General features: G+C 48.6%; 1 protein-coding gene across 1 annotated transcript; it reads left to right on the top strand.

The window, feature by feature from the left end:
* The first annotated feature begins 18,066 nt into the window (after positions 1 to 18,066).
* On the top strand, positions 18,067 to 22,924 carry TMEM273 (transmembrane protein 273). The gene is given in 6 exon segments (XM_065893911.1): positions 18,067 to 18,070; positions 18,907 to 18,960; positions 19,852 to 19,859; positions 19,861 to 19,993; positions 21,227 to 21,257; positions 22,882 to 22,924. Coding segments are annotated over 6 exon segments (273 nt in total).
* Positions 22,925 to 23,258: the final 334 nt, after the last annotated feature.

Consider the following 23,258-nt stretch of genomic DNA (forward strand, 5'->3'; position numbering starts at 1 on the left):
CTGAATTTTATAAGCTTCAGACTACATAAAACCTGGATCTTCTGTTATTGATAGCTGACTTGTAAACAAAAATAATAAACATCAATGAAATATTTTTAAGTAGTACAAAAAATTATTACTTACCTTAAACTCCAGAAATATCCAGAAAAAAATCCTATATAAATGAATGTGAATATGACATTCTTCTATTTATAGCTTTTTAGTTGAATTTGACTTGTTAATACTTTATGTAGAATCCAGCTGTGACATCTGTCACCCTATTGATCACCAGGGTTGATTTGGCTGATCAGGCTCTCTAGGTGGGTGTCCCCTTCCTCCCTCACCACTCAATGCGTGTCCCTCCCAAAGCTGTGCACTCGGATGAAGAGAATGACCTTCCCTGTTAGAGGAGGACCATTCTTCGGCCAAGTGTATACCATTAGCTGCGCTTCCCTGCTAGAACCTCCAAACAAGCTCTCAAGGTCCACTGTAGGAGAACATAGGGTAGTCAAGCTTCCAAGACTACAGATACATCCAAATGAGGCATTGCATATGGCAGTCTGTCTTACTTAAAATAACTACTTTATGTATAAATTTTACATCTATATTCATATGTGAATGTCTGTTTTTATACTGCCCTTATCAGGTTTTAGTATCATTAATATGAACTTTTATTAAAATGAGCAGGACAGATTTTACTCAATTTTTTCTGTAAAAGTTTCTATAAGAATTATTTGCTCCTGTAGAATTTGGGAGAACTCACTTATAAGCTCATGTAAACATGAGCTTTTTAAAGGAAGAATGTCTTTGATTGCCTTTTCAATTATTTGGATGGTATTGGTATCTTTGTCTACTTTTTTCTTTTTCTTTTTTTTTAACATCTTTATTGGAGTATAATTGCTTTACAATGGTCTGTTAATTTCTGCTTTATAACAAAGTGAATCAGTTATACATATACATATGTTCCCATATCTCTTCCCTCTTGCATCTCCCTCCCTCCCACCCTCCCTATCCCACCCCTCTAGGTGGTCACAAAGCACCGAGCTGATCTCCCTGTGCTATGCAGCTGCTTCCCACTAGCTATCTATTTTACGTTTGTTAGTGTATATATGTCCATGCCACTCTCTCACTTTGTCACAGCTTACCCTTCCCCGTCCCCGTATCCTCAAGTCCATTCTCTAGTAGGTCTGTGTCTTTATTCCCATCTTACCCCTAGGTTCTTCATAACCTTTTTTTTTTTTCTTAGATTCCATATATATGTGTGAGCATACGGTATTTGTTTTTCTCTCTCTGACTCACTTCACTCTGTATGACAGAATCTAGGTCCATCCACCTCACTACAAATAACTCAATTTCATTTCTTTTTATGGCTGCCACTATGGAGAACAGTATGGAGTTTCCTTAAAAAACTAAAAACAGAATTACCATTCGACCCAGCAATCCCACTACTGGGCATATACCCTGAGAAAACCATAATTCAAAAAGAGTCATGTACCAAAATGTTCATTGCAGCTCTATTTACAATAGTCAGGACATGGAAGCAACCCAAGTGTCCACCAACAGATGAATGGATAAAGAAGATGTGGCACATATACACAATGGAATATTACTCTACTTTTTTCTTGTGCTAATTTTGGCATTTTATGTTTTTGCCAATTTTTTGAGGTTTTTAATTTGCTCATGTAGATCTTTATAAAAATTTTTAAAACTCTCAATTATGTCGTAGTATATTATTTTTTTAATGTTATCTCTCTTTTCCCCTCTGAACAGTCTTGCTAGAGGTCTATTGTATTAGTATTTGTAAAGAATCAGTGTTTTGTTACTCATTTGTATTGTGTGGGGCTTTTTCCTCCCGTTTTACCTTAGTAATAAATCCCTCAATTTTATGCAGGGCACATAGATGAAAAACTTTATTTCCCAGCCTCTTTGCAGTTAAGTCTGGTCAAATGAATAATTTCTTGCCAATGCAAGAGGATTGGCAAGATGTAAGAGGAAATGTGCTACAAAATTTGTATTCTTTCTTTATTGAGTATAAATGTATTACTATGAACTTATTTATATGTTATTCAGTTTACTTCTTGCTTACTTTTGTCTACTTGAAATCTCAGTTTCTAAAATAGATGTATGACATTCTTCAACTATAATTGTTTATTTCTCCCTGTAATTCTTTCAGTTGTTTCTTTATTTATTTTGAGATTATATTTTTGGTGCCTATCTATGCGTGATTATTATCCTTCCTTCCTTCCTTCCTCTCTCTCTCTCTTTCTCTCTTTCCTTCTTTCCTCCCTCCCTCCCTTTCTTTCTTTCCCTTCCTTTCTTCCTTCCTTTTTCTACCAGTATGTATATCTATCTTTCTCCTCGTGTTAATTTGCACCTTAAATTCTGTTTTATTCAATATTAAAATCGCTACCCTGTTTTTTGTCTTTGCTCTATTTTTTGTTTCTTATTTTCAACTTTTATGAATTTATTTCTAAAATGTGTATTTGTTCAACAACATATGGACAATGTATGGCAGAATTTGTAAATATTCAATATTAGTTATTATTTTATATTAATTATCCCTATTACATATTTAAATTTTTATTGAAGTTCAATATGCATACAGAAAATGTATATAAAATTTAGAGCTACAAGTATTTTTAAAAAGCATGGCTCATCCCCAACACTGTTTCTCCTTCTAAAAATCTTTGCCTTTTTCCCCATGTCAAGTCTTACTGTTTAGTAAGAAATATTCTGGCAGGAATATTACCCGTGTAGTTAGATCTTTGGGTTTGCGTAGGAAAGGAGATATTCCATTTATATGATGACATTTGTTAACACAAAGAAAATTGGTGTTTATACTAAGCTCCTGTGATTCCAGGGCAGTATGTTAGCTGCAAATTGAGAATTTGTAGATAACTTGCAACTTACTTCCTAGGCAGAGAAGCCAAGAAAGATTTTAATTCCTCCTGAGAAAATAAGGTGGAATGTGAGACTCCCAATGTTTGCTAGTGTTCTCTAAGCTTCTTGCATCACCTAAGATGCCCAGATAGCAGACAATCCTTTACTCAAAATTGAAATAAAGAAACAGGCATCTGGGTTGTTTGCAGTTTTTCTGGTCTTCAAATTTAATAAATGCCAACTTCTGCAACCTTCTAAGATATACGGGCTGAGAATGAAGTTCTTTTTAATAGTGAGGGAAATACTGCATACACCATAGTTTCCTAATTCTCACACAGCATGCAGATGGCCAAGTATGGATGGAATTGGATGCCTAGCCTGAGAAGATGCTCTGTCCCATACCTCCCTTTGAACTGGGCTCTTAGTAAGCCAGGCCTAGGTTTCTTTGGCCAGGAGCCCCTGAGCCAAGGGGGCTTTGTGTTGTTGAACATGGCGTCCATGGCTTCTCCAAAGTCTCACCAGTGGCTGCCCAGCTCCTTGGCTTCCCTAGGGCACTGGAAAAAATTTGAGAGTGAACGTTGCTTTTCGGTTTTGGTGGTTTCATTATTTCAAGATTGATTACTTTAATAATGAATTTTGCATTAGTACCTTCAAGGTACTTTATCCTTTTTATCATGACCTGGCTATATTTGAGAAAATTTAGAATCACAGTATTATTCTTGGGTCATCAGCAGAACTGCCTACAGCCATATGTATGTTAAGGCATAAATATAATTTTTATAATCAGGAAATAGTATTGAAACAACACCACATATATATTTATTTATGGTAAGATTTATGGATCACATTTATGTATAAGATTCCCTGTGGCTCATCCCCAAATGCATACTTTACTCTACCTTATTACTTCTGCTTACCGCAGTCCAAGGTTGCACCATTCTTTAATTGAAAAAGATTTTGGACCAGAAGACTATATCACTGACCATGTTTGCCTACAACCTTTACCTTTTTTCTTTTCCTGGAAATAGGTATCTCCACCAATTTCCTTGTTGAAACTCAAGTGAGATGATGAAAGTAAAGGCACACATTTACTGGTAAACACCCTCCTGTCTGCTTACTATTTCATTAAAGACATGGGCCAACTTAGGTTGGTTCCTGTCTTTTGCTTGTCATTCTGATTTCTAATTTTCAATAACTGTGTGGTGAGCATCCTTATATACACATCCTTGTACCTTTGTTCAATTATTTCCTTAAACTGTGTTTCTTAAAGTGGGATTAATGGGTCAAAGCTTGACCTTTTAAAGCTGTGAATACTTAGGACTAGAATGGTTGTAAGAATCTAAATTTCAATACAACCATGTTAGTATTCACATTTATTTTAATTACATTCTAATTATGTAGCCTTTAATAAATATCAAATTCTCCTTAACATATGTGGATTATGAATAAGGAGACTATATAATTATGATCCAGATCTTTTGGTCTCTGTCAAACTTTTGGGAGTGAAAGGGTTGCTATTATAATTACACAAAGATAATGGAAATAAACCAGGACTTACCTTGGAAAAACTCAGACTATGATTTTCCTACAAATACCCACGTGCCCAACCGAAATTAAAGTGCTAGAACATTACCACTACTGCCTACCTGTGAATTCCTTCCCTTACGCCTCCCTCCTAAATTTCGTGTTTATCATTCTAATGATTTTTAAAAATATTATTCAGTGAAAAATATATGTGTTTTCTAGAATTTTTATTGTTTAGTTTTGCTTGTTTCTGTGCTTCATGAAAATAACATCATTCTGCTTGTCATCTTTTGCAATTTGACTTTTCACACATTATGTTTCTGAGGTTTATCCAAGTTGTCTCTGTTGCTGTAGTCCATTCATTAATAGTTATATAATATTCCATTGTAAAATTCATCATGAATTATTTATCCATTTTTCTGTTGATGGATTTTGTGGTTCTTTCAAGATCTTTTTTGCTACTACAAATCAGGCTCTATGAATATTTTTTCCTGTGTCTCTGTACAGGTGTAAGAGTGTCTCTGGTTATATCTCCAGGAGTAGAATTGTTGGATCACATGATAACCAAATCTTCAACTTTACCAGAGAACAAAAAATTGTTTTCAAAGATGTTATACCATATTTTTTCACAGTCTTAAATTAACTTTAGCATTACCCAAGATTTCCTCCCCCCATCTTCTTTGAGGTATTAATCGACAAATAAAAATTTGATACATTTAAGGTGTACAACCTGGTGTTCTGATATATGTATAAATTGCCCTTCATTGCTTTATCTGTGTCCTTCAAATTTTGACAGGCATGTTTTCATTTTCATTTCGTTAATAAAATTTTTAGCTCCCTTGGAACTTCCTTTTGGACCCATGAGTTATTTAGAAGTATTGTTAGTTTCCAAGTGTTTGGAAAATTTTCCTGTTATCTTTCTATTATTGATTTTTAGTTGAGTCCATTGTGATCAGAGAACACACTCTGTATGATTTAAATTCTTCTAAATTTGTTGAGGTTTGACCCAGACCATAGTCCATCTTGGTACATTGTATATGAGTGCTTGAGAAAATGCATATTCTGCTGGTGTTGAGTCCTGTTCTTTACAGTATGATTGAATTTTTAAATATTATTACTGATTTTCTGTATAGTTGTTCTATCAATTGTTGAGAGAGGGTTGTTGAAGCCTTCAACTATAATTGTGCATGTCTATTTTTCCTTTCAGTTTTATCTTTTCTTAAAATTATTATTTTGCAGCTGTTGTTTGACGTATAGGCGTTTAGAATTACTGTGTCTATTTGGTAGATTGACTTTTTATCATTATGTAATGTAATATCTCTGGCCCTGATAATTTTCTTTGCTCTGAAATTTATCTGATATTAAAGTAACCTCTTCTTCCTTCTTTTTATTAATGTTTGCATGGCATTTCTTTTTCTATCCTTTACTTTCAACCTACCTATATAATATTTGGAGTAAGTGTCTTGTAGACAGCATATAGCTCAGTCATTTTTAAAACTGACTTTAAAAATCTGTTCTTTAATTGGCAAATTTAGGCAATTTACACTTAACGTTGTTATTGATATATTAGAGCTTTCAGTCTGACATTTCATATTTTTATTTCTGTTCGTTCTGTTTTTCATTTCTCTTTTTCCTACCTTCCAGTGTGTTACTAGAACTTTTTTTAGAATTCCATTTTGATTTGTCTGTAGTGTTTCTGAGTATATTGCTTTTCATAGCATTTTGAGTGGTTGCTCTCGGTATTACATTATAAACATAATGTATCACAGTCTACTGGTGTTAACATTTAAGTTTACATGAAATGTAGAAATTGTGCCTCTGTGTCCCTTTACTCTCTTAAATATTTCTTCTACATATATTGAGAACTGTATCCGACATGTTATAATTTTTTAGCTTTAGCTGTTAAACAATTTAGAAATCTTAGAGGAGAATGAATATCTGTTTTATTGACACATATTTTTATGAGTTGTGACAGACACCAATGACTCAGCCACACCTGACCTCAGGCCACATGCTGCTTCCAGGGGGAACCCCAAGGCCCTCAGCCAGTTTGCTTTCCTCTCTCTACCTTTCAGAATCTTCTTATGTGAGTTTTTAATATAAATCTTGTGCATTTTGCTATACTTAGTGAGCAATAGAGAAAAGTAAGCCTATCCCATCTTTCCAGAACGGAAGTCTGAAATGAGTTTTTAAGAGCCTGGGGGAATGGGTGACTTGGAGGAATGCTTTTTGGAGAGGGGCTCTGGGCTACATAACATCTGTCCGACATACATCCCTGATCCTAGAGACTCCTGAAGGAGAGAAATGCCCTGTGAGGTGAAGGGAGGCGGTGCGACCTCAGCAGAGTGTCTGTTTGTGGGGAAATCCTCCTGGTCCTTGCACACTGGGTGGGAGCTACAGTCAAGCGGCTCAGAGCCGGAGATGACCTGGCTGACACACGAATCAGCAGACTTCTTCTTCTTTTTTTATTTTTTATTTTTTAACATCTTTATCGGAGTATAACTGCTTTACAGTGGTGTGCTAGTTTCTGCTGTACAACAAAGTGAATCAGCTATATGTATGCATATATCTCCATAGCTTCTCCCTCTTGCGTCTCCCTCCCACCCTCCCTATCCCACCCCTCTAGGTGGTCACAAAGCACCAAGCTGATCTCCCTGTGCTATGCAGCTGCTTCCCACTAGCTATTTATTTTACATTTGGTAACAGATATATGTCAGTGACACTCTCTCACTTTGTCCCAGCTTACCTATCCCCCTCCCCATGTCCTCAAGTCCATTCTCTACATCTGCATCTTTATTCCTGACCTGCCCCTAGGTTCATCAGAACCACTTTTTTTTTTTAGATTCCATGTATGTGTTAGCATACAGTATTTGTTTTTCTCTTTCTGACTTACTTCACTCTGTATGACAGACTCTAGGTCCATCCACCTCACTACAAATATCTCAATTTCGTTTCTTTTTATGGCTGAGTAATATTCCATTGTATATATGTGCCACATCTTCTTTACCCATTCATCCGATGATGGGCACTTAGGTTGCTTCCATGTCCTGGCTGTTGTAAATGGTGCTGCAGTGAACATTGTGGTGCATGTCTTTCTTTGAATGATGGTTTTCTCAGGGTATACGCCCAGCAGTGGGATTGCTGGGTCACTCACTCCTAAATTAAACCCCTCGTGCTTCCTCTTTAAAGTCACGTAAGCATCTCTGTCACACCCAGATCCTCATTTATCTGCCAGAATTGCTTGAACTGCTCCTTTTATTAAATTTGATTCCATTAAATAACCGGTTAATGGTTCTCAGTAAGATGAACTGGGCTCACGCTCTCCCTCTTGTCTGAATGAAACAGATGAGCAGCTGGGGAATTTCTGCCTGGAACCTGGCTGCACCCACCGCAGAGGCCTGTGCAAACCCTTGGGCCACATCATCAAAGAGTTGATGTCCAGGGATTGAGGTGAAGGACTGGAGCTGGGCCCATGGGCTATACCACATGGACATCAGGGCTTTCTCTTATGTTAAGGAAACAATGTTTTTCACCAGACTCTGCTGGGACACAAAATAAGTGAGTCAGGCCCCAACCTGAAGGCGTTGACAGTCTATGGAGAGGACAGTTGTAATGTGGTGGGTTAAGTGCTGAGATGAAGGAACATGGAGGGAAGAGAGGAGGAGCCCTTGATCCAAACTAGGGTATCCAGGAGGGCTTCCTGGAAGAGGAGTTTTTCTGAGAGCAAATTGCTTATGCCTCTGCCAGGCTGAAATCCTTCAGCAGCTTCCCACTGCTGCAAGGCCAGACAGGCGTTTATGCTGCCAAAGGGCATCCCTAGCCCTGTCATGTGGCCCATCCCAGGGCTCCTGCTCCCCAACCCCACGAATATCCATCAAGTTCCTGTCCAGTCTCCAGGCCTCCTCAGGTACTGTCTCTGTTGTGTGGGGTGTGTGCCCTCCCCACCCCAGGACCCCAGAGATGCTCTCTCCCAGTTCTAACAGCATTCCTGTTTCCATGTGTGTCTTTCTGGGTCTCATTCCATCCTGCACTGTCACCTCGGTCAGGGCAGGGATCCAGTCTTGCAGGCCACCGCTCAGCTCAGGCCCAGTAACTGCACTTGTTTGAGTTGATTAGTGCATGAAGTAGAGGCTCAGATTCTAGGAGCCAGTCTGCAGGAACTGTGAGCAGGGAAGGGTCTGGCTGGCCCAGGAGGGCTGTGGGGAGGGCAGCGCGGGCTGGAGAGGAGTGTGAGGTGAGGCTGGGAGGTGAGCGGAGGAGGGCTGGGTGAGCCTCAGTGGGGGGAAGCTGCTCTTAGCCTGAGGGCGTTTTAAGCAGCCCTGGAGGGAGAGCCCCCTGGCCGGTGTAGCAGGCAGGCTGGCGGTAGGGAGACTTCCTAGGAAAGAGAAGACAGGCTGGATGTGTCTAGGGCCTCACCAGCAGGGTCCACGCTGGCTTCTGAGGCCGCATTACAGACTCATGCCAGCTTCCCCACTGGAAGCAGCGTGTGGCCTGAGGTTGGGGAGAGGCCGAGGTGCCATGTCTGTCACAGCTTGTGCCACAGAAGACAGTGTTGGACGGGCAGGCCTGCGACTGTGAGACAACAGCCCAGGGAAAGCTCTGCAGAAGCTCAGAGAGGGTCCATGAGGCAAACCTGCGGTATGAAGAACAGAGCCCCTTCCTACAGAGCTGTAGATGAGCCCTAGTCACTGAGCCACACGACACATTGTTAAGAAGCTTTAGTCAACCTGGAGCCACTGTGACCCTATGTGCTGGCCTGAGACTCTTCTGAGGAGCCTGGCCAGCCCAGGTTCAAACCCCAGAACACTGCTATTCAGGTGTGTGACCCAACAGGACACGTCACCTGCTGAGGCTTCCCTGTGAAAGGAGAACTGTGGTCCCCAAGAGAGGCCCCTGCCCCTACCTGGCTTTAGAGGGCCCCCATATCACACACCCATATCCAAATGCAAGAATTTTTTTTTTTTTTTTTTTTAGTCTTGTCAGAAAGTCCTTGAAAGTTCTGGAACTGGGTCAGCACACGGATATAAGGGAGAGGGACTTGTACGTGTGCTGGGCAGCTGAGAGTGAGGGGACAGGAACCGCAGCTTGGTGGGGGCTGGAAACTAGAGAGCAAGCCAGCGGCTGCTTTTAGTTCAATGACCAAGGGCATTCCTACACAGACCCAGCTCCCAGATAGCTGCGCTTCCTCCGTGCACTTGGTGCTCTAGTTTGGGAAGATGTCTTAACACTGCCCAGGAGTTCAGTGGGGAAAGCAAAGTGTTGGTTAGTGGGAGGCCTCTTGGGGTGTCAGACTGAGCCAGGCTCCATCCCAAATCCTGGAGGGTCTGGTCTTTCCAGGAAGCCCAGGCCAAGCCCGACTTCTGCCTGCTCTGTTCAGAAGACCTTGGCAGCTCTTGGGGCCATAGGCAGGGCTGAGTTTCCCTCTCCAGGAGGTGACCCCTGGGGAGTGGACTGCAGGGCCTACCAGGAGGTGGCAGGGGGAAGTGTGTTGGGCCCTGTGTGTAGCTTGATCTCTAACCTTTAAATATTTAGATTTGTGGCATGCCCTGGGTTCTGCAAATGTTGGAAGTGGCCTTTGAAAAGATAATTATGGTGGAGATGCCCAACACAGACCTTGGCACACAGCAGGGCCGGATGATGGCAGCAGATGGCTCGGTGTTGCCAAGCTCCCCCGGCTCTCATTGGCTGGGTGTGGCTTTCCTCTGCAGCATCATGGCCCCTTCCCCGAGGGCCAGGCCACCTGTCATCCCACAGCCCCACCCCCTGGACACATACCCCCTCCGCCAAGTCCCCGAGGACTCCTGAGCGAAGCTTCCCAGAGGCTGAAGAGCACAGTACGAATATGCATGAATAATAATAACCCACCACTTAGCAGTTATGAAACGCTTTCCTCTTCCACGATGCTTTAGCATCATTAATTAGTTATTCTGCTCTGTTTCCAGCCTCCCCTGCTCTCTCTGCAAAGGTGGGCCCTGAGACTCGCTCCTGAAGACAGGCCTTCTCGGGTCCGAAGCGCCTATGTTGAGTGGGTGGGCTGTCCCCTAGATGGAATACCACAGCCTTCTAGAGGCAACAGCAGAGAGCTGGGACCATCTCCTTTCTGACCTGAGCGCCCCTCCAGAGCAGCCTCCTGGTATGCTCTGCCCCTGTCTGTCCCTGGTCCCCTGGAAAGCCGAAGATCCCGTGTCAATCGGTGGCTGAGTGCTCGTGGAAGACGGTTCCTGCCCTCACTTCAGTCTGTGCTCCCCCCAACCTGTGAGGGGATCCTCGCAGCCATGCTCCGTGTGTGGCTGGGCAGGCCTCCCATGGGCACCTCCGTTGCTGAGAGGCCAGCGAGCTGGGAGCCATGAGGGGTTCCAAGTATCATTCCTTCCCACCCACCATGGGGGCAGAGGTAAGTTTCATGCCCTCCCCAGAGACATTCAAAGATGGAGCGAACCCCTCCTCTGGTGAGTGTAGAGTTGGCTGGGTGTTCCAGCTGTGGGACCTCTGACCCCAGCCTCCCTGGACATCACCGCCCACCCCACCAGGGCAGCCCCAAGCACCTTTGACTCCCTCGAGGTTTCAGCAGCTCGCCTGCCAGGTGTGATAGCATTTACATGTCACCCCTCCTGGCCAGCATGGACCTGGGGCTCCGTAGGGGCCCTGCCCCTTTGGGAGCACTCCTTAGGCCTAGAGCACCCTTGGTTCTACCTTGGGCCGGAGCTGGCTCCCTGCCTCCAGCCCCTCCATTAGCCTGGAAGGGTATTGCTCAGTTTGGCTTCTGTAGCTGAGTGTTTTAATCCCAGTGTGTGAATCTTTAAGAATTAATTAGCAAAGATTGCTCAGGAAAAACAAAGTGGGCATAAGTTTTGATACCGTCTGGTCACCCACCATTATTGTTTTCCTCTTAATTATAAGGTTATTTCTAGAAGCTGGAGTCATTTTCCCTTGTATTTTGTTGCCTTGAGTGGGCTCCTCCATCTTTCTGGTGGCCCTCTGTGGCCTCCTGCTTCCAGCTCCTGCCCAGGGCAGCCGTGTCCGGGCTGCCTGTCCCGTTCCCATCCTCTGGAAAGCCTGGAGAGCCTCAGTTTACCTGTGCCCCCTCGCTGCTCTGACCCACTGAGCCAGCTTCTTTATTCCCAAGCCCCTGCACCCCCTTGGGCCTCCTGGCCTTTGCTGACACCTCTTTCCCTGCTGGGGCACCTTCCCTACCTGCCTCCATTCCCCTCTCCCCCACCATCTTCACTAGCTCCTACTTGTCCTTTTGTTTTTAACTTAAATAGTGCTCACTCCAGGGGACCTTCTTGACGCCCCCAGGCTGGGTTAGGTGCCCCTTTGGTCCCCCTGGACGCTAACAGCTGTGTGCTTCCGTGTGTTAGCAGGGACCCCCTGCCTAGAATTCCTTACCCACTGCCCATCTTCCAGGAGCCAGGGCCCACTGCAGGCCGGGACCTGGGCCATCCTGAGCTAGGTTTGGGAGCGAGTGCGCTGGCTGGCTCAGCGTGCCCTCTTGCCTGGATGGGGATCCATGGAAACCAAGACGCTATTCCCAAGCTCCCAGGCCCATCGTGGAGCCGTCTTTGCTTTGTTCTCCTGGATCTTCTGATTTCCTTCTGCTTTCCATCTCTCAGACCCGTGCGGCTCTGCAAGTTTGGGTTCTGCCCCAAGTCTAGGTGCTTTCACAGGAAGAGAGGAACGCCAACAGCTGTGGGAGAGGAGTGGCAACGTCCTGTTTACTTCAAGTTTGGTAGTTGCAGCTTCTTTACTGAGACCGGAAGAGGGTATCGAGGAAACGCAATTTCAAGGTGGTTTCGAGGCTTGTGAGCAGGGAGCCTGATGTTCCTGCAAGTCACAGCCATGTCAGAGGAAGACTCTAGACCCCAGCGCAAACCCAGCAGCTGCTGGGAGCAGGGCTGCTGCATAACCCAGGCCAACTCAGAGGCTGGCATCCTGCTCAGGATAGGACTGGAGCCTCCATTCTGTATTGGGGCCGAGTGTGTCCAATTTCCAGCACCAAACAGCCCCAGGGTGGGGCAAAAGGACCAGGTCCACCGACCTTGTTTTCCTGAGAAGCAGACCCATCGTGAGCTCTGAAGAGGGAAGGGGTGGCCAGCACCCACAGCCCCCGAACTAGCCCAATTAGAGAAGCGTGCCCTGGGTTCCACTGGGAACCCAAGATCAGCTTCCACTGCAAGGAGGCTTCGGGACAAACAGGCAAAAGAAAGAGCTGTCTGGGTGAGTCCCTTCTATGTGTCAGGGGCTGAAGGCCCCAATTTCAGGTGAGAAGAGTGAGGGCCAGGCTCAGACCACGGTGTGGAGCATCATTGGGCCAGGCCCTTTCGCTCTTCACTTCCAATCCCCTTTCTAATCCTCCCTCCCAGTGGGATCTGGCTGTGTGGTACTTGGACCCGGGGCCTCAGGTGCATCCACACAGATGGCAGCCCCATGTCCCATCTGTGTTGCACACGTGTTCCACGAGTGTTCCTGGTCTCAGAATCTTAGGAGCAATGCTGTCACTAGATTTGTGTCTCTGTGGCTGAACTTTACTTCCTCCTGAGCCCTGTTATCACTACAAAATTGATTTTATCACTGCAAACTACTTCTGGTTTAACAGTAATTTGGGGGTAACTTTCCCATCAGTTCAAGATTCTCCCCTTTTACCTTCTGCTTGCATCTCCCAGGAGGAGAAACTAAGTTCCAAGGAGTCTCACACGTCATCCTGGTCCTGGGGAGAAACGGCTCACTTGGGCTATCTGAAGTGTGTCCTTCATGCCACAGAACACCCTTCGGGGGCAAGGGCAGGGGTGTGACAAGGTTGCAGGGGGATCCTGAGCTGACAGAGAGGAGGGGACCTCCAGAGGAAGTGGCTTTGTGCTATGTCTTGGAGGATAAGAGCTTTCCATAGGGACAAAAAAGGTATTGCATCAAAAAGCAGCATGTGCAAAGGCCCAGAGGTGCACAGGCTTGCTTAACTTGCAGATCCCAGTTGGGTTTATTTGAGGCTGTGCTGTAAGCTCCTCGTTCACAGCCAGCACCCTCTGCTCTGTGAAGGACCTGCTACCTAAGTCACTAGGATGTTTCTGATTGCAGGTGATATTTACGTAGCTCAGATAAGACTATAAGATAAAGAAGGTGTTTCCTTATTGAGGGGGCTGAGAATTCAAGAAGAGGTGCTTCAGGCACAGCTGGATCCAGGGGCTCAAAAGCCATCTTGAACTTTGTCTCAGCCTGACCCTTTTCTGTGGAGGCTTCAGTCTCAGCAGGTTCCCTCCACCCCATGGGCCTCCCTCCACCCCTCAGTTACCAATTCCAGAAGGCACTCCGCTTTCTTAATATTTTCCCCCAAAGTCCCAGAGTTGAGTCTCACTGGACTGAGTTGGATCACCCCTTGACCAGTCCCTGCTGACAGGAAGAAGTAATACCTGATTCATCAGGGATGGTTCACAGGTCCGTCCTGGAACTGGCCTCGAGGGAATCACAAGGAAGTGGTTCCTCACAGGAAAGCCAAGGTGCTGCCTGCAGCCGAGGGGCCAGGAAAGGTGGGCAGGCAAGTGTGGCAAGGTCAGCCCACACACCCCCATTCAGACTTTCTCCAACACCTGGAGGCTGAGGTTTGCAGGAAGATGCCGGACATCACCCACGACACTCTGATCCTTTCTTCAGTGTAAATCTTGTCTCCCCGTCACTCTGCAAGCTCCTTCATGGGGGACCGGGGTCTTGGGTTGCTCTTGGATCCCCCTGGTCACCAGGACCACGTGGAGCACAGTGGCAGGTACTTCATTCCTATGTGTGGATTCTGTTAGGGGAGGACGGATGTCTTTTCTAGACATCTGAAACCCCTTCCTCGAGTTGAGGACATTGGAATTTATATGATCTAAACTTAGGAGCCATTCTGCAATATTTAAGTTTCAAGATGAAAATGGCCAGGCATCAATGGACACTTAGGGCAGCCTCTCCCTATTTTTAGGTCGGATACTTATAGAACGACATCTGCGTGCATGCACGCCCACTGCCCCACAACTGGAAACACACAGCCTGATTCTGCCCAAATAAGGGTGTCGAAGAGGGCCAGCTCCCATGGAGGGTGGACCCAACAGGTGTGGACAGCACGGGAGGTCTGAATGGCAGGGATGGGCTCTCAGCGGGTCAGATTCCAACTGAGATTGGGCAGGCCACCCTGCGCCTTCCGCTCGCTCTCTGGAGCAGCGCTGCTGCTGTCTTCCTCTGAAGGCTGCCCCCCCAGTACTCGGGGGGAGGGTGACGGAGGGAGCCTCCAGGCCTCAGGACTGTTCAGCTTGCAGGAGATTCCTTCCTGTTGTGTAACCACTTGCAGAGAGCAGGCTGTGCTCTGCAGGACTGAGGTGGGAGGGGCTGTAGAGAGGGGGGTGGGACACTGTTTTGCAGGGAGGGGTGGAGTGTCAGGTCTCTGTCAGCAGCATGTCCAAACGGGGCCTGAGATGGAAGGTCGACTCTAGACTCAGAGCCGGAATAGTGGTTTTGTGCCTCTTAGCAAAAGGCACCATCCTCTGGTCAGGGGTAGCCTCAGGTGTGTGGTTTGGTGAGAGCTACTGGGTCCGATGTGGCACACATGGGGACAATGTGGGTGGAGGCCCTGGAACCTCAGCGGGCCCATCTAGAGGCAATCCCCCTGCTCTCTGCTCTAGGAAGCAGCAAAGGCCATGCCCTAAGACCGTGGCTTCTGCCACCTGGTTCAGTGTGGACGGTCCTAGCCAGGAGTGCCGGTGGTCAAGCCAGATTTGGGCAGCACTGTGCCTACCACAGCCCTGTGAATCTACCAGTCAGTGGGTCCCTGCCTGCCCCCCAGGAACCAGCCTTGGTACTGCCAGCCCCTGCTCAGCCCCCCTGGACTGTCCCTTGGGTTTGAGAGACTGTCTTCTGGATGCTAAGCTCTCAAATCATGTTTGCACGAGAGAACCCAGAGAATTTCAGCAAAGAAAGTGCGGCGTGGCTTCCTCATGGGTCTCTCACAGACCTGAACGCAGAAGCAGTCAGGAGGCTTCTGGCTGTGCTTGCAGACCAGCCCTGCTAGGGCCATCCATCCTCCAGCTACTTTGCGGTGCCAGGGGAAATCAGCGCTGGGGACTCATAGGGTCTACAGCCCAGGAGGGACTCCCCCAGCTGATGACCCTGGCAGGAGGCAGGGGTGTGGGCAGCTGGACACAAGTGTGCTTCTGAGAGATCCTCATCCAGGGGCTCTGAGAGCACAGGGCGGAGCTCGGGAGGAGGGCGGCATGGAGGATTTCCCTCCCCGAGGAGGGAAAAGGCTGCCGCCGAGTGGCTGTCTGGCTGGCTAGCAGGAATTACGGGGATGGGCTGTGGCTGGTGGAGTGCACAGTGTGGCCCACTGCAGCAGTCAGGGCAGCAGCCCCATGGAGGACACTCACTCAGTCTCTGACCTTGGACCCGAGGCCCCGGAGCCTGTTTGGGACCAGGGACTAGGGACAGCCTCCCACCTTGGGGCGGACCCAGGATGGAGTGTGGAGGGAGGTGTCTAAGGGGCCTGACCCTGTTGGGAGTGAGAATGGGTGCTGAGCTGAGCCTAGGATCCCTGCCAGGGAGGGCCAGAAAGAGCACGGCATTCAGGATGATGCATTCGGTCGGTAAGGTTGATGAAAGATGCTGGGCAGCTTGGTGAGGACTGGGGCCTGGCGCTGTCGCTGAGGCTGGGGCCATGCTTCTCTGGACGCCAGTTGTTCTTTCTCCCCTTTCCTTCTCAGCCCACCTGTCAGTGGTCTGGGCTTCTCCGGCAGAGCCTACGTGTGTGTCCCACTGTCCCCATGTCTCCTTGTATCTCTCTGGCTCCCTGACTCTTTCCATCTCGCTTTTTCTGATCTGTGTCCTTTCTTCTTTCTCTGTTCAAGTTTCGTCTTGAGCTCATACAAAGTTTTTATGCTGCATGATGGTCAGAGCGATGGTCACCAGGGGAAGACCCCCAATGGAGGACCCAGGAGAGATGTCTGTGTGTGAGGGGGCAGGGGAGAGGCTGTCCTTTAGTGGGCCTGGCCTCACGCACTTGCGCCTGCCCTGCCCCGTCCCCTGTCTTTTGCCCAGTAAACGCAGTGCAGAGCAGACTGGTGTCAGAAAGGCCCCAGCGTGAGCACACACAGCTCTGTGTTCCTGGCATCAGGCCGGAAGCCGGTTCCATTTGGTGGCTTTAGCAGCCCAGCCCTACCATGCGTGAAACACAGGGCTTTGTCCCATCCCTGGAAATGTTTACAACGTGACTGGAGCGGCAGGATTAAGGTGAAGAATTAATGTAAAGAGACAATGAAGCTCAATGGGGGCTTCAAAGAACTGACGAAACCAGGGTCATATTGTGTTGTGAGGTGTGGGTGAGTGGATGGGCCCCACGTGGGCCCATCAATGACAGAAGTCACCAGATTTCCAAGAAAACTTGTGATTAGAGCAAGGCTGTGTATTTTTGCCTCAGAATCCTCCAGCTTTTTCACCACCAAGTGAGGCCACCAGAAAAACCCTAAACTCCATTACGATGGTCCCTTCCCCACCAATGCACTCAGAGTGAAGACACTCTGTGGAGTGTCAACCCGACCCCTGGGCAGCACTGAACATGGTCAGCAGACGTGGCCGTGTGACATCTTGCTGCTTTGGTGAGCAAGTGCTCCAGTCACCATTGACCTCCAGGAGGTCAGGACTCAAGAGGCGGACCTCTCCTGGAGCTAAGCTGGGGAGCATGTCGTCCCTCTCAATGAAGTCACTTGCTCTCTTTTAGGAGAAACAGGGATGTTTTTGCTGCTTCTGCCTTTGCCTGGAAGCTTGAACCCGAGATTCAGGTTTGGGCCTCACCGTCTACCTGCCCCTGCCTCAGCCCTCCAGCCCTTGGCCTTGATGGTTTTTGCATCATTCTATTAGTTAGCCGCCTGGGATTTGAGTTTGCAGGGCATCACGGGGCTCTGGGTATGGGTGGCAGGGCTGCCACTTTCCACTTCTCTTGACCCTTGGGCACATCATCAAGTCCTCAATGCCCGTGTTCCTCACTCATCAAACGGCAGTGATGACTATGCCTGTCTCACAGAGCTGTTGCTGTCAGTATTAAATGTATTAATGCAAGTTCTGCCCCCTCAGAGTAAGTGGCCAGTTAATGTACACTTCCCTCTCCAAAGCCCATGGCTCTGCTTTAGCTTTTCTAGGGCCCATCTTCAGGGATCAAGGTCCAGCTTGTGAGCCACGACTCCTGTCTTAAGGTTTCCAGCCCAGGCTAGAAGACTGAGACGCCCCTTGCAGCATGCTCTATTACCATCGTCCAGTCATTCGCCAAATGTCTATTAACACGTGCCACATCTTTTTTATCCATTCATCTGTCGATGGACATTTAGGTTGGTTCCATGTCCTAGAGAGGTGGGATAGGGAGGGTGGGAGGGAGGCTCCCTATGTATGCATAGGGCTGATTCACTTTGCTGTACAGCAGAAACTAACACAGCATTGTGAAGCAATTGTACTCCAGTAAAGAACTATTTTTTAAAATGTCTATTAATACCTCCTGTGTGCCAGGCACTGTGTCAAGTGCTAGAGGTAGAACACGCCACAGGGCACTGTGCAGCTCCGTGGGGAGACCAGCCAGGAGATGCATCAGTGGGCTAACAGCCGAGAAGCTCTGAGGACAGTGCCTGGCACACAGCAGTGCCCTGTAATGTTCTTAAATAAATGGTGTGGTCACTTACGATGGGTAAGTACAGCCGCTGTGGAGCACCCAGAAGGGCAGCTAAGCCAGGTGTGGGGCGTCAGGAGGAAGTGACACAGAACTAAGGTGAGATGGAGGATAAGAGGGGAGAATACGGGGCTGGGTAGAGGGCGTGGCCCAAGGGCAGCCAGAACCGCCTGAGTGGGGAGCTGGAATCAGTGCAATCTGACTGCAGTGAGAGGGTTCCTGGCAATGAGGAGGAGCCGAAAGAGGCAGGCAGCTCGGGGCTTTGTGACCACCTAGAGGGGTGGCCTAGGGAGGGTGGGACGGAGGGAGACGCAAGAGGAAGAGATGTGGGGATAGATATATACATATAGCTGATTCACTTTGTTATAAAGCAGAAACTAACACACCATTGTAAAGCAATTATACTCCAATAAAGATGTTAAAAAAAAAAAAAGGCAGGCAGGGGTCACAGTGTGGGTCTTAGAAACCGTGTTAAAGAGCTGCTTTCACTTTAACTGCACCTCAAAAAAATTGTTAACCTAAAAAAAAAAATCACTTGTAAAACGAGTGAAATAAAAAGCAGTCTTCTAATAGGACAAAAAGAAGGATCGGGTTTAACTGAACTCAGCGGAACCTCACTCCTGGTTTTGCAGGGGACTCTAATGTCCCGGCAAGGCTCCCAGACACTCCATGGCGACAAGATGCCACCTCTGTGCTCCTCAGGGTGGTAGCCCAGGGGGAGGGCTTCCTGTGCTAGGCTTTCCCAGACCTGTGGGCATGGGTGGTTGGGGACAGGGGTTGCACCCATACCTCTCTGGCCTGATCTTGGCCAGAAGTTCTGTTCTAACCAGACTCTGGGTTTTCTGTCTTCACAGATGTTGGAGCAGCTCAAGTGTTAGCAACGGGCCAGGCTGCTGGGGCCGAAATTGGTAGGTGGCTGCCCAGCTGATTCTAGGTGCAGGGCGGAGGGGCAGGAGGAGGTACCCTGAAAGGCCCGGGCAGGTGGGGTGTCCTGGTAGGGTTTCCTGCCGGTCGTCATGGAACTGGGGCAGTGTTCACCCCCAAGCCTGCCTGAGTGGCTAACACAGCTTCATCCCGGGGGTGTGGTGCTGCAGGAGAGCCTGTCCTCGAAGGGGACGTGAGTCGTCAGGGTCACCTCCATCCACTCTCGGTGGCTGCGGCCACGAGCCCGGGACAGCAGGGTCTGCTTGGCTTCCGTGGCCTGGCCGGTGTCTCTCTGCACACGCATGGTCCCAGCCTCTCTCCACCTCGGGGTGGAGCTATCTGGGTGCAGAGGTGCTCACCAGGCACAGTGCCGCTTGCATGTCACCTCCTCTGGGAAGGCTCTCGGCTCCCAAACTGGCCCGTCTCAGTCTCCTGGCATTCAGGTGAGCTCTCGTCTTCTGCTGCTGACCACAGGCTCCTCAAGGTGGTGTCAGGGACTCATTCATTTGCCTTCAGCGCTCAGCAGAACAGGCAATCAGCACATACTCCGCAAGTGAACTAATGAAAGAATAAGTGAGGAAGGCTACAGGAAGCCAGAGAAACGAGCCATCAGCCACTTGGGAATGATTTCCACAGCTGAAGGGACCATGGATGGAGTTCCAGGAAGAGGAGTTGGGGTGTGGGTGGAGTTTGAGGGAGGGGATGTGCTCCCAGGAGAGTGGAAAATCAGGCCGGCCTCAGTGAATTGGACTGTGGAACGTTAAGGACCAAGTGAATGACTTTGAACTTCATCCTGATGTAAAGGGAGCTGTGGAAGACCTTTGCCGTGTGGTGACTGATTGAAGCTCCTTGTTCAATTCCTCCCTGCCCTTCAGATATCAAATAACGCCATCATTGGGATTGCTGTGGGCTTCACCACGTCGGCCAGCTTCCTGGCCCTGAAGACCTGCACGATCAGGAAGCACTTGTTTGATAATGATTCCTCCGAACGGAGAAGCACTAATGTGGGCTTCAATGGTAAGGAAATGATGCTCAGCCCCATCTCTGCCTTTGCCTGAGACAAGACATGACCTGGCCAGTCACCTGGCGTGAGGCTCTGAGGGCAACACTGGCTGGAGAGAGAATAAAAAACATGGGTTGAAAAGAAATGCAGTGACCTCTCTGTGTCTCTGTCTCTGTCTGTCTCTCTCTGCTTCTCTCTCTCTCTCTGTACTTTTCCATTTAGTCATTCTTGAGATTCCTAAGAATCAACCCTCCTGCAGTAAAGGTGGGAAAGGGAGCTGAGCTGGCTTCAGACAGTAATTTCTATTCTCTTACTCACGTAGTGTGATCAGATGAGATCGATCCCGGGAGGCGATGAGGCTGCTGCTGGCATGGGTGGGTGGTGGGAAGTGTGGCTGGCCCTGCCTACCTGGGCCAAGTGGCACTTTTTTTCATAAATTGGGCAAGTCCTACACTGAGAAGCGCTGAGCGTATCCTCATGATCCAAACAGAGCTGGGCTTACGTGAACCCAGCGTGGCTCTCCGCATGCCGTGGCAGCCACGGAGAGGTGCATCCCATGCAGATGTTTTGACAGCAAGATGTAACATTGATTCGCACCCCTTTTCTCTCAAGGTGAGACCTGCAAAATCCACTCCCCGTATAAGACTGTTTAATGGGATGGTGATGCAGTTTTTCAGAGGATGAGGAGGAAGGACCCTCACCATGTATCTGGAAAATATGATTATTACCTGTGAAGATGTGCAGAGGGGGGCAGAGGGAGGAGGAGACAGCACTCAGGAGATTCCAGCGTGTCCAACTGCACAAGCAACTTCGTTGGTCATAGGACTTCACTTGTCGTTGATTTTGTATCACTAGGAGTATGAGGGGAGAGAAAAGTCTCTTCATCACACAGCAGGAGATGTTCTAGATCTCCTAAGGGCAAGAGGACCCAGGATCTGCAAGGAGGGGGGAGGAGAGAAGCCACTGGTGGGGGTGGGTGGGCGGTGTCTCTGGGGAAGCCTCAGTTTTACCCGTGTGCTGAGCTAGAGGGCTCAGTGAGGGACCAGATGGAGAAGCTGCGACCGTGCCAAAGGGGAGGAGGCAGAGCACTCAGCCCAAGACCACCTCCCCTCCAGTGACCCCAACCCAGGGAGCCTCTCGGCAGTGCCCAAGTCAGGTGGCTCCGACCCCTCCTGCTGGCCTGGCACTGAGTGAGCCGCATCACCATTGCAGGGCCCCCTTCCTAATGCCCTGCTTTCTCTGTTTAGACAGCATCGAGCTAAAGAAGAGAACTCCAAGGTAAGGTCGCTGCCAACTTGTGACTGGTATTTTCCCTCCTGTTTTATCCATCCTGCTCCATCGCCTGACATCTTAGCTCCTTTCTCCAGTTTGAAACTCTTCCTAGGGATCTAAGATGCACCACACAGCCCCCTCTTCTCGATCTCCCCTCCTTTGGGCAGTGGGCAGGTGTCATCTGAGTGGGGAGCCCACAGGGTATGGTAGCCAAAGGGAGCTTGGGCTCCCTTCTCCACACTGTGGGTTAGATTTTGCCCTACCTCTTGCTCAGAGTCATCCCAGTGCATCCCCCGCTCTCAGGATCACGTCCCGAGCTCCTGCCATGTCCCAGTTGGGAAACCACATGTGTTCTGCCCCCAGCTACCTGGCTTCCCTGCTACCACCCAGCCACACTACTCTTCTGCATAGAGCCTATGTGCTCCAAGGACAATCCTACCTCAGGACCTTTGCACTTGCTCTTTTGTATCATATGGAGTACTCTGCACCCAGAGAGCTGCAAGCTACCACAAAGGCCTCTGGAGCAAGGATCTGAGTGATACCAATGAGGCAGCCAGCCCCGGAGGCTGAGTGAAGGTGCAGGTAAATCCAGAACAGCCGGCATTTGTCGGGGTGGGGAGGTCCTAGCTGGAGGATGCCCTCTGGGAAGTAGGTGGTAGAGCAGGTGTGGGCAGTGGGCTGGGGGTGTGTGTCTTGGTGACTACCTTTTTTGAACATGGTAAGTCTGAGGCTTCTGGAGACTTCCAAGTAGAGGAGATGTTCAGTGAGTGTCTGGCATTCAGGACAGATGTCTGGGCTGAGACAGGGTGGTGGGCTTTTAGAGGGATGCAAAGCACAATCTCCCCCTCCAGTGCTTCCCTGGGACCTGGGGCTTGGTAAGTACAAAGTAGCATCTCTCGAAGAAATGGGTGGATCTGTGGATGGAGAAGAGATGGATGTGTGGTATGCGGCCATCAGGGGGATGCCCTGGGGATGAGCTGGAAATGGATTTTTTCAAGACTTTCACTTTCTGAAGGATCTGCCCTCCTTCAGACTTTCCAGTTTCTGGCACTGATTTCTGAGCATGACGCCCTAAAGCATGTTTCATCAACTCTATCTCCAAGCATTGCCTCTCTCTGTTTCTGATGCTCATTGTTTCTCTGTCTCTTTCTGTCCCGTCTCCAGTCTTCCCCCTCTACTGTCTGTTTGGCCACCCCACAGGGCCCTGGACTGGGGGCAACAGGTGTGATTAGGGTGACCATTTATCTTATCAAATCAGGACTTTTGGAGAGTGGAGAAGAGACATTACTGTACTGATAATAGTGTCAGGATGATAGGCGTAAAGCCACGTTGTCCTAGGAAAATCACCAAGTGGTTGTCCTGGGTTTGGGAGGCCTGGGAGGCATGGCCTCCAGGTCCTGGGGTGGCCACACAGCTGTCCTCTCACTGGCAGTGTTACCTCCTCTTGCACCCAGGGTTCTCACAGAGGGGTTAGGTACCCAGCTCCGGGGGATTTTGGAAATGTGTGGTGGAATTGGGGGCTTTGGGGGCTGGGGTAACCACAGATGCCATGTGTCTCATCTCATACGCACACATTCACACACACACCCAGACCCACACTGGCTAAGTTGTCCCATTTCTCTCTTTCCAGAAGAAACACGCTGAGCGGCTCCCAACTGTCACCAAATCCATGACCCACTCATGCAGGAAAGTAGAATTCCAAGTCAGCCAATGCCCCTCCCTTGCCCCGCCCTAAGGGCCCTTCTTCCCTGGGCAGCTCTACCTTCTTCCAGCCCTTGGGGGAATCGGTGTAACGACAGGTTCCCCTGAGCGTGCAGCTGCCACCACTCGCCAGGAGGGCATCCTCGTCCCAGCTCACCCAGGGCAGCACTCTGACTGCTCTCCCACTATAGGATCAGGGCAGACCGGCCTTTACCAGGGGTTCTAACAGGGCTTTGGCAGTCTGGGTCAGGGGAGGCAATAGACTAAGTCTGCAAGGATGAGGATTAGCTCTTGATGGTAGGGGTG

The sequence above is a fragment of the Phocoena phocoena genome, chromosome 16 (genome assembly GCF_963924675.1).
Source record: "Phocoena phocoena chromosome 16, mPhoPho1.1, whole genome shotgun sequence".
Taxonomy (NCBI): Eukaryota; Metazoa; Chordata; class Mammalia; order Artiodactyla; family Phocoenidae; genus Phocoena; species Phocoena phocoena.